This window comes from Ictalurus punctatus, chromosome 17, assembly GCF_001660625.3.
Source record: "Ictalurus punctatus breed USDA103 chromosome 17, Coco_2.0, whole genome shotgun sequence".
Taxonomy (NCBI): domain Eukaryota; kingdom Metazoa; phylum Chordata; class Actinopteri; order Siluriformes; family Ictaluridae; genus Ictalurus; species Ictalurus punctatus.
In genome coordinates this window covers 23205895-23222766 of record NC_030432.2, presented here as the reverse complement: position 1 = coordinate 23222766, position 16872 = coordinate 23205895, and the positions used below count along the sequence as shown (strand labels likewise).

General features: G+C 41.9%; 1 protein-coding gene across 1 annotated transcript in view; it reads right to left on the bottom strand.

The window, feature by feature from the left end:
- Positions 1-16872, bottom strand: part of nbeab (neurobeachin b) — a 378177-nt gene that overhangs the window by 279398 nt on the left and 81907 nt on the right. The window contains exons 3-8 of the mRNA XM_053687300.1: positions 15533-15633; positions 14093-14188; positions 11729-11850; positions 7468-7594; positions 2364-2483; positions 489-635 (exon numbers count right to left, since the gene is read on the bottom strand). Coding sequence (XP_053543275.1) covers positions 489-635; positions 2364-2483; positions 7468-7594; positions 11729-11850; positions 14093-14188; positions 15533-15633 — 713 coding nt within the window. The remainder of the gene's footprint in view (positions 1-488; positions 636-2363; positions 2484-7467; positions 7595-11728; positions 11851-14092; positions 14189-15532; positions 15634-16872) is intronic.

The following is a 16872-nucleotide window of genomic DNA, read 5'->3' as shown; positions in this document are numbered from 1 at the left end:
AAAGCAGCCTAAATGCCAACCGCTCCCAGCCCAAAAACTGTCCCAATTCTAAAACAGAGACAGTACATCTGTCCCTCCAAACCCAGCACAACTGTTATAGCATCATGACTAGCATCATGACTAGAATCATGACTAGCATCATGACTAGCATTGCCAAAAATGTCTGTCGTGACTGATCACGTATTATTATGAATTATTATTATTATTAAGCATGTGTAGTAATGTATATATTGTACATTGACTGCCTTAGAAAATCAGTTTATCTATTTGACTTGACAACCCTTTGGAAAAACCTGGAAAATACAGGCCTCTAAAAAGTAGTAGGAGAAGGAGGGGCACACTGATGACATCATAAAGCAGTGACTGGGTAAAGAAATATACCTTAGAACAAAATAAAAAAATAATGCCACTCCAGGGACATGAGCTACTTGCAGAAGTCATTTTCATAACTGAGTACTGAATGTCTTTTCTCTGGGACGGTTACAGACCTTGTAGCTCGGCCCCAGCTGATGGATGGCGAAGATCTGCGCGGGGTTGAGAGCTTCGCTGAACACGTAGATGGCACCGAGCTGTCCGCAGAACACTCGGTTAGCGTCCGCTGTCTCTGAGGAGCCCAGGAAACATTTGTCATAGCTCTGTGATAACGAGAGAGAGAGAGAGACGGAAACACAAAGGATTTTAACGACATTGTGGTAGAAGAATGTCGGAATGATTTTAAAGCACAGAAGGGAGAAAATGTAGCAGGGTGTACAAGAAATAAGACGTAGCTCGACGTAGGTTTACAAAGTGGAGATGGAGGCGACGACTTCAAAAGGTTTGCAGCACAAGCAAGAAACTTTTTAAAAAAAATAAAAATAAATAAATAAATATCTGAAATCTAATCTGAAATCTAAATCACGCTAAATCGAATCTGAAATAAAATGAAAGTAGCCGCAACATTTCCCATTTTCTGAAAGATTACTACGTGAGATAGGGGGAAGGGTGGCGCATCCAGGGGGTCGGTTAAAAACACCTGCAGAATAGTCAATCATTCCAGATTCATATATCAATTGGCTCATCTAGGGGAAAACAGAAGACCGGTCGTCTTTTGCATTCCAGAGGACCTCCTGTGCAAAATGTGTAAAGGTTAGCAGGTCTGATCCAATCATTTTAAATATAGTGAGGGGAAGATCCACTTCAAATTTACACTAGATATAATATTCTAGATATAATGACACCTGGTGTCTCTAGACATGATCTTGCCACTGATTGGAAAGATTTCACACAACAAGCAACGAACACGGTGAAGGTGAAAGAGTTTCCAAAAGTTCTCAGGGGCGAAATTATTAAACCAATACTTGAGTGGAAAAAGCTACAGAGCCATAGTGAAGACCTTAAAGATGCCTGCCGGTACAAGTGGGTTGATACCATGCAGGTGGAAAGTTCACAGAACCACAACCGTCCCCGGTGAGGCGCTCCAAGCAAGATTTCACAATGCACTCTCAGACTAACAATGAGGAGGTTAAAGGAGGAGCCAGTATTCAGTCTGAAAGAGTTGCAGGATGACCTGAAAGCAGCAGAACAATAAGCAATGAGCTGCACCACAATCATCTCTGTTCCTATACACTAAACTCCAGTGCTAGGAATAAAGACAGACATGCGCGTCTACGGGCATTTAGACAAGTCAGAACTCTGGATGGTCTGGAACAATATACTCTGGTCAGTCAAAACAAAAACAGAGCTTTTTTTTTTTTTTTTGGGGTAATAATTCAGCCCATGATGTTTAGAGAAGGAAGCACAATGCTGCAAAACGAATTACTTCTTACCGTAGACATCTCAAAGCTGTAATTATTGCCAACAATGGCGTTGCAACAAAGTGCTAATGTTGGTTATTTGTGGTGTCTGAATACCCCCCCCCCCTCACCCCACCCCCCAACCCCCAATTTGAAGTGGATATATGGATACAAGTAGATATATGCTCTATATAATAACAAAAATAAAAGCATCCAAATACTTATTTCACCTCACTGTATTTCGTTTTCGGTATTTTCCCCATCTCGTCCCTCACAACCCTCCCTGAATTCCTTCCTAGTTAAGAACGTTTCTCTATTTTAATGATCCATTTGTTCCATATGATCTCACTTCCCCATCCCCATCTGTCATAGTGGCAAAGACTTATTCAAATAAGCCTGTTGCAGCTCCAGAAGGACGGAGGATCTCCGCTCATGCTGGAATGGAAAATCAGAAATAAACATGCTTGTGACTGAGCATTGAGATAAACGGCCGCATGTGCGGGAGTCTAATTTCACAGCACAGTGATGATCAAACAGCAGCTCCAGGCTAAATCAAAACAGGAGATGGATGTGGACAGAAGGCACACTTACATCATTAGTGTTGACGTGCCAGGCCATATCGCCGTATGAGACCAGCTGCCCGTTGACGTAGCAGCGGATTTCACTGTTCCTCCAGCGGTTGTAAATGTGTACAATGCTGATCATGTACCACTGCAGAGACCAACAGAGAAGAAAAGTATTATTATTGCGGTTTTAACCTTGAAGTGTCCCAGATTCACTCATGCTGTTAAATATGCTGACAAATGAAAAATTGATCTGAGATGTTAGAGAAATAGTTATTTGCATAATGACCAATTCAAGAGAATTAAGCACAATCTGTGGCTCACAATAAGTGTACATCTCTAGCTCTTTTTCATAGTTTGATTCCAGAAACAGCTTGACCTTCTTATGGTGACTCCTGTTACGCTGACCTCTTCTACTGGACACATACATTTCAAAGAAACAGAGCAAGCACAGCATCTATGGCAGTAAAAGGGTCTGATATATGAATAATAGATCAGACAGAAAGAGTAAAGCCGAGGCTGAAAACACGGATGTAGACAGTGTGGTAGCAGGAGTAAGAGACTAGACAAGCAATGGAGTTGTACAACGTGTCAAAACATTCTTAAGAAGCATTTTTTTTTAGGCTTAGGTAAACTGTCAAAGTTTGCTGATCGCCCGAGCCTCTGTTTATCCCTGTTTATCATTCTGAGAACTGACATACTCCTTTGGTTTGCTTGCCGTGGACTCAAAGCGAAACCTGCACTTGCATCTGCGTTCATGACAGATGACTTCGCCGCTAACTTGGATACAATAGGTTTCAACAAGCTTTGACAAGCTCTCACTCCACAAGGTCATGCCATGGGTGAACAACAGCCAGTATTGGAAATCCTGTTAACCAGTTACAGTAAATGACACTTCTGGGTCAGATTCCTTCCACAACAATGCCACATAGTGTAAGGCTCATTGCTCAACCTGTCAAGTCCAACAGTGATCCAACTAAGCTTCAAGGTTTCCTTTTACAATGCTAATTATACTTCTCTGCACAAGATTTGCAGTCTGACAAGGACAAAGTGGCTTAACTCTCTTCTCATGGGTAAAGCATGATGGGCCACCTCTGTCTTGCCTGCTGGAAGTAGATAGAATTAAACAGATCACATTGTCGCCTTTCAATAACGGCTTAGAGAGAATGTGGTCACTAAAGAGAAGCAGAAGTCTCGTCCTAGACAGTCCCGTAGGCCTGCCGATTTGTCCTTTAGAACATCCACCATCAGTTCTGTCACCACCAATAATGATTCCCTCATCAGAGCAATGCAACTCAGCAGCACTAGATTGTCCTACGACCAACACCAGAGAATAACTGTGAAGGATCTCTGCCTTGACTGTCATCTTACAACATTGCCCAGTGCCCCACTCTCCCAGCTGTCAAGGCGCAACAGATTGGCCATCCTTCCATGTGTTAATGCAGTGAATATATCCTTTGTTTCCTACCAAGCCATGCCGTATTCCCATTATGCGGCATCATTCAGACACTACATTATCATTTGCAACACTCCGTGACACCAGCGAAACAAGCAATTCAGTCGCACTGTACATTGTCTCCAGAGCCCAATATTTGATTGACTGGAAGGGTTATGGTGCAGAGGAGCATTGCTGGGTCTCCAGTCATGCCATTCTAGACCCAGAGTTGCTCAGTGTTTAAGGTTCTGGGTTACTGATGAGAAGGTCAGGGATTTAAGCCCCAGCACAGCCAAGGTGCCACTGTTGGGCCTTTGAGCAAGGCTCATAACCCTGTCTTCTCTACGGGCACCATATCATGGCTAATCCTGACCCCAACTTCCTAACAAGTTGGGGTATGCAAAGAAAAGAATTTCACTTTAATATATAAACGCATGACGCAGTTGGCACCCCAGAAAAACCACTCAGTCAACACTTGAAGCGAGAAAGGGTACTGTCTCATCTGTCCCCATTACTCCTCGAACTCCCATGATCCTCAGCAAGTTTCCAAGTTACTGTACACGACTAAGTAACATGATCAAAAATCTACAGTTCTTGAACACTTATTGTGAAGTCTTCCTCCAGATTTCGCTAGCACTGTTGCTGAGCCATTTGTATTCTTGTGTGTATTTTTCTCGGTTCACCACCACTGGTATTTGATTACCCGTTTTCCCTTGCCCAGTCTTGTATGTACTTCTTCTGCCTGTTTGTGAAATGCCATATTCTTTTGGTTTGTTTGAACTGAAGTCATTTAATAAAAGTGAAACCCACAGTTGTGTCTACCCACCCAATCTTTCATGACAGAAGACTTTGCGGCAAATGAGGACACAGGGGTTTCGATGAGTTTGGTCAATATTTCACCACCCAAGGTCGTGCTACAAGAAAACAACAGCAGCTTTCCTCTATGTGTGCCTCTACAGGAAACCTTCCTAACCTGGTAGACAATATGACACTTCCGGTTCAAGTTCAATGGTGATCTGATTTACAGTCGTGCTCAAAAATATAGTATGTAAATTTAAGTGTTAAATAAGGAAAACCTATACCCAAATACTTGTCAAAAATAAACATCTCTCTTGACCTCAATTATATTGTTGGACGGTATTCCTGTGGACAGAAACTGTCCCTGATGAAGACTAGAGGACAATTAACCCAGACCGTGTATGGAAAAATGACCTGGTGTCTAACCTATAAACCTACAGTATAAAGCCTTGAACAGTAATTCCTGAAAAGTATGAGGGCTTTCTAAAGAAGTGTTCTCTCATATTTGCCAGGTCCCTATCAGTACACTCCCAAGACATCAATACGATTTTGCTGGTGATTTCACAGCTCAATGGGAGAACACTACAACCACCATGTGCCACAACCAAATGGCCCTACAGCAAACTTTTCCCCAGTTTCGGAGGTGTTTGCTAACCCCATTTCAGGAAAAGTTGCTGGTGATACTGGAGAGGTTCTACCGTTAAAGCAAATTAAAGGTACAGCCATAGATAATGCTCTAAGATCTGATATGCTTACCACCAAAAGTGGGTGGAGTAAGCCAGCACTAAAAACCCATTTTTACCTACAAAGTGAACTATATGGTAGGTCTTCCAATCCTTTCTTCTACTCCATTGCATCGGATTGTTCTCTGATAACACTGGAACCTTCAATGTAATTTGTTTTTCCTCTTGAATGACAGCACAAGCATGTTTTTGGATGGACTCTGAGAAATCGTTTACCAGATGAAGGCATTTTTTGATTTGATGCCCAGATACGCTAAGAGTCACTCTGCAACTGTGCATAGGTTACAATAGAAATATCTAGCTTTAACTGAACAGAAGCCAAGCGAAGTTAAATTAAAACCCTAATATAAGCATGCATATTTCAAATAAATCCAGAGGGTGTAAAAGGGTATCACATTAGTTTTAATCACATCCATTAAATTTACTTTTAATCACTTCCAAAGACCACTCGCAGGATCTATTCACTTTGGGTCAGACATTAATATGTTCATTCATTTGGCCAAAAGGTCCCTGTGGGGCACATTATGAATCAAAGAGGTGACCTGGTGAATTGGAGAGGAACTATTTCACCGGAGATGAACCACTTAACTGTAAGAGTCCTGAGGAGTTGAACAGTTCAAAACTTGCCTCAAAATTTATCTGAGGAAAGTTCCAAAATTCATGTGTGGAAAGTTCCTCGTATTCAGAGCTGGGTTACACAGATGCTCAATTCCATTTTCTGCGCTCCCCATTCTGTGGTCCCCATATTCAGCTCATCACCTGCATGCAGTTAACGCCTCCATGGTTGATATTTCTAGCATCCGAGACGTTTTCTTTCGTAAAAATCGTTCATAAATGAAGTATTTTTTGTCGAAATTAACATTAAAAAAGAGTCTAGAATACTGCCAGTAGATTATTACATGAATAGTCATTAAGTCAATTGTTATTAACATATTAATCACTGCATATTAATCGTTAATTTAACAATGACTACGTTCACACGGACGGCGGTAATCTAATTATTGAGCTTATTCCGAATAAGACGATATTCTGATTAAGGTGTTTACATGAGTCGCTTTTAGAATACTCCTTTCATGTACCCGTTTTATATGTTATAGAACATAGATCGATTAACGGCACACGTCATTACGTCACCGCGCCACGCCGTCCGACGTCCCTCCAGAATTTCACGTATTAACGTACAGTTGGTCTTCGTTATGGAACCGTATACAGTTTTGGGTGTTTTTATATAAATTTTTAACGAACGCTTCAAGTGCGGTTAATTATTCGTCGTGCTGTACGTGCAAATAGACGACCGCTTGAAGCCGTGGGCTGCGTCCCAAACCGCGTACTTACTGTCTATATAGCATCTGAGATACATGTATAGCAGGTAAGTACGCGGTTTGGGACGCAGCCGTGCTCTCTCGTTTGCCGTCAAGCGGTCGAGCGCTGCCGTGTGTGTACGTGTCCTGTCGCAGAATGCGGTGAAAACTCCCACACGACGTTAATAGTGTGATTAAGGCGTGTACGTGTCTGTAACGCACGTCGATAACGCGACTGAAACAGGAATACTCCACACGTCTTAATTCCGTCTGTGTTTACTTCGAGTACGACTTTAATCGGATTAAGGTCATCGGTAATCTCTGTCTACATGCTAGTCTCTTAATCAGAGTATCGTCTTAATCGGGCTCATATCGGATTATCGTCGTCCATGTAAACGTACTGTCTGTGGCTTCCAACATACAGTCCATTATATACAGCACATAAAACAACACTTGCCCCAACGCCTTTTTTTTTAGTACAGTCACTATATATTGTCCTGAAAACATGTCACAATGTTCTCAAAGTTTGTTTTCCTGCTAAAAAACAAACAATGTCAATTATATCATGACCTTCAAGATTCTAAACCTTGTGGTTAGCTAAATGTACAAAAGGCAAAGCTAACTGATGTGTGTGTGTGTGTATGTGTATATATATATATATATATATATATATATATATATATATATATATATATATATATATATATATATATATATATATATGTATGTATGTGTGTGTGTGTGTGTGTGTGTGTGTGTGTGTGTATGACCTTATATAACTCAAATCCAGTTGCTTTTACCTACCACTACAAGAAATCCAAAATCATGACTGCAAGCCTTCAGATAAATATTTACCTTCCTCGGCTGGAAGTCGTACTTCACGCAGTGCTGGAAGCCTTTTCCTTTGGATTTGAGTGATGTCACGATCAAGCAATTACCCACAAAATGAGCTGAATAACCAACACCTTTACAGGTCCGAAAGCTACAGAGAGAGAGAGAGCGAGAGAGAGAGAGCGAGAGAGAGCGAGAGAGAGAGAGAGAAATAACACCTTATGTGAAACACATTAAAATCCCTTCATTAAATAGCAACAATATCACTTTGTACTAGATTACCACTGAGAGCAACATTATCTGTAAAAGTCAAAATAATTAGATTGCTAATGATTTGGTAAAGCTCCAGGGTAAAGCACCCACACCTTTTCACTACACCACCCACGTGTGTTTCAATTATTGATCTTGTCAGCTGCTGCTGCTGCTGCTGCTGCTGCTGCTGGAATTCCCAATCTTTCCATTTTCCAAATGCTAATATATGCGTCTTTAAGCTCCAGTGCCAAATGCATTCAATTCGCCCTATCGCAGTGATTCATGATCCACAGAGCAAACAGCTTGTTTGACCAGGCTTAAGAGTTTTATACTGGATATTAGCACAGGGAAAAATAATAAATCCTTCGATGCGTCGCAGTTCCCGAACAATTCTGAATTGATACACAAAATGTCATGTCATCGCAAGCCGGCGACTCCATTTCCCAGAATACTCCACTAACTACAGACACGGCCGATGACAACTACACGTCCCATACACTCACACGAACACCTTCTCCGGAGTTTTTATTAGAGACCCGTGTTCCTGAATCCCAATGTAATGTAAGAGACTCTCACACACACAGCAAATTGCGAAGTATTACGCTCAGTTGCCTTTTGTTTCTGCCATCACCAAGCCTTGATACCGTCTTTGTTTATCCGGGTTTGCCGTTGTTCACGTTCCCGACCTTGTCTCTTTGCCTCTCCTGGTTCGGACTGTTTGCCTGATCGATTCACCCTTGTATTGATTTCTGCCTGATCCTTCGGACTTGTTATTTTTATTAAACTGCCATACCTGCACTTGCTTCCATCTGTGCCTCTATTACGTGACAACTGGACTTTTACGCAGGCACTATTTATTCATATAAAAATGTCCTTTTTTAATGTTAAAAAGATGAAAAAACATAATAGGAATATCAATATCTGGATTTGCTGAGATTTGGACAAAATATTTACAAAATATATACAACGAAGCACGAGGGAAAATAGAACAACAACAGAACACGAAAACATGGATTTCATTTGGCTTTAAATTTAAAAATCAATCATTCAGCTCAGTTAGAGAACGGACGCTACAGCGAAAAACCGAACGCGTCTGATCAGCAGGAGTCAGATTTGATTTGTCCCATTCATTGAGAATAATATTGAACCCGCCTTTCGAGCGATTTAAAAGCGAGGCGGACAAAGAGGGAAAAGCGCCAACGACAATAGCGTGTTTGTATACATACATTCCTATTATTCGTCACCGACACGGTCGTCTCCACATATTTTTGTCTTGAAGGCAGATATTGGATACATTGGATATTGGACAGATAACAATATCTTTTTATTGGCCATTTCAGTCGGACCAGACGGCGTTAATAACAAGCCTCTACGAGCTCCTGTGTTCGTTCAGTGTGCTCACTAGGAAAGTGCTAAAAACAGTCCTTCTTTGTATCTGTGGCATGCTGGGCTGAGAAAATGACAAATGTGTTGCTGCTTATGCTGCCTAGTAATTTTCCGAGAGACTACATTGTAATTGGCAGCAAAACAACAGCATCTAAAACTGATCTGCACTTTCGATGGCTGCTAAGCACTGACTCAGTAGTCTTTGGCTAAGGGTGCAACATCCATCGACACCCCCCCACCCCCCCACCCTGCTGTGACTCAGTCGCTCCTACAAGTTTTAATCAAAACGCTGCAAACAGGATCTACTGTAAACCGCCAAAACAACAGGAGGGTGCGTCAAGTGTCGCTTAAATATAAACCCGCAGTATAAACACAGCAAAAAATCTCTGAGGAAGATTTTACAGTAGACGACGATTTATGGAGTCTTCAATCAAATGTCTGTGTTTTCTCACGTACTTGTCACGCAACTAAGAGGGAAAAGACGCAGTCTAGACACAGACGAGTCACGGTACCCCACGGTATTCCTTTAAACATGGAAGAAGTAAGGAATAACAAACGTGGTGACGTGCCGTTTCAGGAAAACAACCGACAGGGGTGATGAAGCTGACGTCTGTTACCCCTCTAAGGTAAATATCTTCCTATAACGGCACACCTGGAAGTGCTTTATTACTCTCATACAACAGTAATTTGTATTCAAAAGACTTAACTACTCGTTACTTATAGCGCATACTTTACTCCTCTGTCCTGAAGTGTCAGAAAACCTAAAGTTACAGCTTTAACTCTGACACTGGAGACTCCTTCCATAAATATTAAGTGGACATCTCCTCACAGCATCCCTGTGAATCGGCTGTGACTATAATACTTGGTGTGTTTTATTACTAGCATTAGCATGGCCTTTTTTTAAGGCTTTACTTTTTAACGTCACTGGAATCCAGATCGCGATGCTCATTCACACACCCCGTGGTCACTATAAATAAAAGAACGGAATATTATTGTGAAAACGTTCTCGTCAAGCTATTGAATTACGCTAATAAATAGCGCACCGCCCGCTGCACCACTCACATCAGCATTTACTACTTTTTTTTTTTTTCTTTTTTCTCCCCCAAATCAGAAACACACAGGTATGTAAAAATGTTACGTATATACATGTATACTCTCCTGTTAGCACTACACGCAGTCACCATACGCTTAAACATTGGGAGAGGAAAAAAAAAAAAAAAAAGATGCTAGTCAGACGCTAGCTCGCAGCCAACGAAATCTTTTGGACTTTTTGGTCAACGGTGCAAACAAGATCTAACTTAAATCAGACACTGAATCAAGACGCTTTATTAGAAAAGGATAAGGACTACGGCGCGGTTTCCCCCGTGTAGGAATGTACAGTAATATAGTTGTTTTGTATATGCATTAAAAAGCTATTTTACAGCCGTAAGCTATTTACACTTACTGTAAATAGCTAGCTAACTAGCTAGCTAGCTATTTACACTTACTGCAAATAGCTAGCTAACTAGCTAGCTGCCAATTCTAATGGATTTAGCTTATGGATTTATGAATTGTCCGACCCTGATATCGTTTTCTGATGCGTTCATGCAAAATACTCCTATTTAACAAGGTAGCATAAATTGCCCGGGCAGAAGCTAACCCTAAAAGGCTGTATGATGAGCAAACGTGTTGACATTTTATAGCGGAGAAAACGTCAAACCGTACAGGGAAGGTACCGATTATTGAAGCTTCGAATCACTTACCTACGACTTAATTAAATTGCACTCAAATATATTTGAAAAAAAAATTGTATTCAACAGATTTGCATTCCGAAATGGTCCTGGGAAACTTGTTTACAGAGATCTTCTGGGCTGCTATCACTGCTCAGGGCCTCTGTGGTTTTTGTCTCTTTTTTTTTTTGTAAATCGCTTCAATATAAGAGAGAGACAGCTCTGAAACAAGATTAGCGTGGCACATCAACACCACACGGACCTTTCGGCTTGTCGAGTGCATGAATACAAATGGGTTTTTACAGAGGCCATATGGGGTTACGCATAAAGTTTACATACACGAAGTTACAGCAATGACGCAATACTTTAGCTAACTTCAGAATGGCTGATAGATCCAGCACGTGAAGCTTTTTTTCCCGATCTTTTTTTTTTCTTCTTGTTCTTTTTCCCCACTTCAAATGCTTTTATATCCACATACCCTCCAGTCCCCACCACACACACACACGCACACACTTCTCTGCTCCCTAAGGTTTTACTTCATGCATCCTGGGACTTCTGCTGATAAAACACAAAGCTCCCAGGCTATTTATGTAGGCGTTAATTAACTCACAAGTCTCTACACAGAGCATTCTTTCACTCCTGCAGTTAATATACTCTCTCCCTGCGGAGATCCACCTCGGAATCCAGGACGTTCCACCCACCTCGGATTCGTGCCCGTATTCGTTTCATCGGCAAACTAGATGTTAACTAATCCTCCACGTCATGTAAATGCATTAACGAGGCTCGTTCTGTACAGCGGGGAGCAGGAGTTTAAGGACATCAACGTCTGACAATGGAATAAAGCCATTTCGTACTTTAATCCTCTTAAACAGTCCGGCTGCTTATGTTTATTCTAGTCCTTTAATCATCACGCAGACGTGTAAAGGTAAACAACTCACCAGTAAAGGTAGGGCTTGTCTTTGTCCACGTTGATGTTGTTAAGGGGATCCATGCGGAACCAGGTGTTAAGACTGAAGCCGTTCTGGTAAGGCCACTTGGCGATGGGAGGTAAAGCAATCGCCTGGTGTAGAGAGAACACGTGAGATCATCATTGTTTTAGACGACGCAGGACGTGCTTTGGGTTTGTCCTCAATATGCCACATTTTCACGGTTCATTTTATTGGATAGGCGCTATAGTAAAGTCTAGACCGAAGTTCCGGTACTACACGCGGTGTCTGTAAATCGATCGTTTAGCAAAATCTCATACACGGGGCTGGGAAATATGTCAACGTCGTAAAATAAAGAACACTCACATCAGGGTATGTTGTCAGGCGTGCTATTCGAAGTGGAGTCACTGTTACCATGTCGATTCGTTTGTAATAATCAGGTTACCAAGAAACTACGGAAGATTTCTCCATGGTGGAACATTTACTGACATTGGAGACTCCTTCCATGAATGTTCATATGTCAACATTTATACAGGTTGTGTTGTTATATATCGGCGCATTTATTAGTAGCATCGGATTATGTGGTGCTTCTGTCATACAAATTACCCATTACTGTAGAAAATGCTAACGTATTAGTCGGAGTGCTTTTGCCCTAACGTTCAAAGATTTACTGTTCACCTCTCAGTGGCTGACATATTGTTATGGTCATTTCATCCAGTATGCCATCTCATTTCCATTAACAAACACAAATCCTCTCGCTACTCGAGGTGTACCTCAAGGCTCTGCAACTGGTCCACGCCTGTTTCTATGTTTTTTCACTGTCACTGCGGTAGTAAAAACTAAGGCTAAGATAGCATGGTGCACGGCTCTCTATCAGCGGCATATCTAACGTAGCGCTGTTCCTACCATCCTCGTGACTCCAAGGTTCGTATGCCTACGAACCACTTTACAGTCAATGGAGGTAAAAGGGGTGGTGTTCTAGTCAGTCCCAAAGTCTGAACATCTAAACAGTACACTCTGATGGAATTATTTTACAAATCATCCCAAACCTAACCTTGGCATCATCACTTTCCACTTGTCACTCATCTCAAAATCCCATATAAATTCTCTCACCAAGCCACGCTTCACTTCTGTAATATCGCAAAGCTGTAGCCTACGCACACCCCCTACGCCATACCTTTATAACCTCCCGCCTCGATTATTTCAATACTTTCTCTACTCTTCTTCCTGCCAGAACAATCTCAAGACTCCAATACTTCCAAAATTGAGCTCCGCACGTAGTTTAAATGATCCGCTCATATCTCACCCGGTCCCACAACGACCGAGTTATTACTGTACACCCAGAGCTAGATTTAGACAACATGTTTGAGATCTAACATATGGACAGAACTAAAATATCAATAACAGACAAAATATTGACATCTTTAATAATATCCCACACCGATCCCAAAGGGGGCGGAAAAATACAGAAAGCAGTTTCGATGGAGGACGATGCCGGGATCTATTCATGCGCTCGTTTCAATACGTCGTTGTATAATAGAAGCCTCGTCATAGACGGATCAAAAATGTGCCGCTGGCGAAGGTTTCTCCAAGGAGACGTTTATTAACCCTTTATGGAAAGAACCTGCAGTGTAAGGGCTTTGTAACATCACGTTTTCCGCTACAGGAAAGTCTTCAGGACAGCAGAGTTAATAAACCGTCACCGATTAATATATTTTAAGAATCAAATTCTTGGCACATTGTTGTGGAATACGAAGAATGAAACACTTCGGGACATACCGTTATTGGAAAATAATCGACTTCGGGATGGTTAACGGTAACTCCACTTCGCATCACCCTGTCGTTAGTTATTTTCCTACTATATAACAGCACGTGGCTTTTACGCGGTGTTTGATTTCTCATGATTTCTTCCACATATGAAAGAAAATCAGGAACGATTTTCTTTCAGAACGACCAGTAACACAGAGTTATTTACAGATAAGACCCTAATAATAACAATGGCAGAGTGAAAAGCAATCATAGTGGTGATAAAGCTGAAATGCAGTACACAAAAAGTATCATTCTTCTTTAATGACATGCAGGAAACCTTACATGCTGAAAAGCAAGACCACTTTGTAATCTTAAGAGTTTCTTAAATGGCTCGTCGTTTCTTCATCCGTTCTCATTCTGAGCCCTGACTCATCAAAGCTTTCAGAATTACTACGATAACGTGATAAGCGTTAATAAAACTAGGACCTGGGAGTCACGTTATTGAATCTCTTAGCCTTACATAGCTCTTTGCTTGCACAGAGAGGGAAGCATTTGTTGTAACAAGAATATATCAGGCACTTTCGTGTTCGGCTGCAGAAGGTAACCGATGATTAACGTTCCACTCACAGCGGCACTACGACCCGGAAAGTTGAAGAAAGCGTCCGGTCCGTGTCTCTGTGGCATCTGATTCAGGACCGTAAGCAGCTTCACTGCGTGTCTTGGCTGCACACAGTACATACAGTACAGAAGGTTTAACAAGCGTGTGATTACTACTGTAACTATACACATCGCTATCACTATACACATTACTACCCGGGCAGAATAAATCAGTGCGTTTACACGGACGACGATAATCCGATATGAACCCGATTGACTCTGATTAAGAGACTAGCGTGTGAATAGCGATTTTTAATATATATATAAAGTACATAATGATTTATCATTCAGTACATTTACATGAAGAATAATCCTATATGAACCCAATTAAGACGATACTCTGATTAAGAGACTAGCATGTAGACAGAGATTATCGATGACCTTAATCCGATTAAAGTCGTACTCGAAGTAAACACGGATGGAATTAAGACGTGTGGAGTGTTCCTGTTTCAGTCGCGTTATCGACGTGCGTTACAGACACGTACACACCTTAATCACACCGTTAACGTCGTGTGGGAGTTTTCACCGCATTCTGCGACAGGACACGTACACACACGGCAGCGCTCGACCGTTTGACGGCAAACGAGAGAGCACGGCCGCGTCCCAAACCGCGTACTTACCCGCTATACGGTAGAACGTGAAATACACGTATTTCAGCTAATATATAGTAGGTAAGTGCGCGGTTTAGGACACAGAACACGTCTATTTGCACGTACAGCACGACAAATAATTAACCGCACTTGAAGCGTTCGTAAGAATTAAAAATAAAAACACGCAAAACTGTATACGGTTCCAAAAACGAAGACCGACTGTACGTCGATACGTGAGATACTGGAGGGACGTCGGACGGCGTGGCGCGGTGACGTGATGACGCGTGGCGTTAATCCATCTATGTTCTATAACACGTAAAACCTGAACATGAAAGGAGTATTCTAAAAGCGACTCATGTAAACACCTTAATCAGAATATCGTCTTATTCAGAATACGGTCAATAGTTAGATTACCGCCGTCCGTGTGAACGTAGTCAATGTTGGCATGTTTCACTCCCAGAAATAAAGGCGCTAAAGCGTCATCTCTAATTATTTAATATGCAACTATTTTAAAGACCTCTCGGTGTGTTTATTTCTGACAGTGTACACTTTCTGGAATCTCTCATTTGACACCATCTACCCACAGCGACTCTGGTCTTACTGATGAAGCACTCAGACTGATGAAGTACTCCACTCTGTTTAGAAAGTGATAGCTGTGCTGTCGACGTCTTCACTATAGCGAGTACCGGCATCAATACCCCGTCAATAGCGCTCACTCTGACACAAACAGGAAGTCGATATCAGCACGAGCCGCAATCGTTGGCTAGCCGGGTTGCTCTACAGACCCACGAGAGGAAATCAGAGGAAAATCTGATCTTACCCACAATCCTCCTTCTCCTCTGAGCATACTGAATAGCAGCTTTAGCTCCTTCACAGTGATACTGTAGCTGGCCAGAACTCCCAGCATGTCCACCAACAGATCTGATAACATGAGAGACAGACAGACAGACAGACAGACAGACAGAGACAGAGAGAAAGAGATGACGATGCTCATTTCTACAATCCCCGTTTCCTTTCCTTGCATCCCTTTGCTCCATCTCAGGACGTGAGGAAATTGCACCAGGAAAGGAAACAAGAATGCAACGACTCGCCCACCGATCTAATTTCACCAAATGGTAAAAGAGAACGCTAAAAAGAAGTCGGCTCATCGAATGCATTGTGTGACAGTTACAGCATTCCGGACACTATTACTAACCTTGAAGTAGAAATAGTCTTCGTAATTAAAGTAACAGCTCAACAACAGTTCCAATCAACACCTTTAATCCCAGTTAAGACCATTCATCAGCTAAAAAAACGACACACTTATGTTACTACATCACTACATTCATTTTGTTCAAACTGTATTTCTGTTCAAAATATACTAGAAAAAATATATGCATCATTCTGCACTGTCCAGTTTCGGTGATCCTGCGCACGCCGCGGTCTCAGATTCATGCTCTTGGCTGACGGGATCGGAAGCCGACGTGGTCTTCTGCTCTTGTATCCCATCCACCTCAAAGTTAGGCATGCTGTGTGTTCTGAAATGCTTTTCTGCTCATGTTTGTTAAGAGTGGTTATTAAGCTCAAACGCATTACTCTACCCATGTTCCTCTACTCTGCTGCTCAGCGAACGTGTCTGGTTTCTGACTAACTCAAACCAGCCCAACCATGCCACAAAGTCACCGAGATCACATTTTTTTCCCCCCATCCTGATGTCCGATGTGAACGTTGACGGAAGCTCTTGACCTCGATCTGTATGATTTTATGCACGACCGGCTGACTGCGGGGATAAGCGGCCGTTCCTATTAAAGTGGCCGGTGAGTGTATACCCAACAAATATTTTAGCGGTGAACAGACTGTATATGCGTTTCAGATCGATTAGTGAGTGGCATGTCATTTATATCATACTGTATTTTGTCAAGAACTTCGCATGGGTCAAAACCCAGAGCTGCCGCATCAGAAAATCGCAGTGCTGAGAAGAAAAGAAGAAGAAGAAGAAAAAAAAAAACGATGAGGAAATGCCATGATGTGAAAATATGCACATCGATTTCAGAGGAAGAACGGGGGGACGAAGAGGCCATCGGTATTTGTCATTCATAAACGGCAGGGTGAATGTAATATTCCCCTGAACTGCCCTTCAATCTTATTATGAAACAGTCTGCGACTAATGAGACCTCTCCT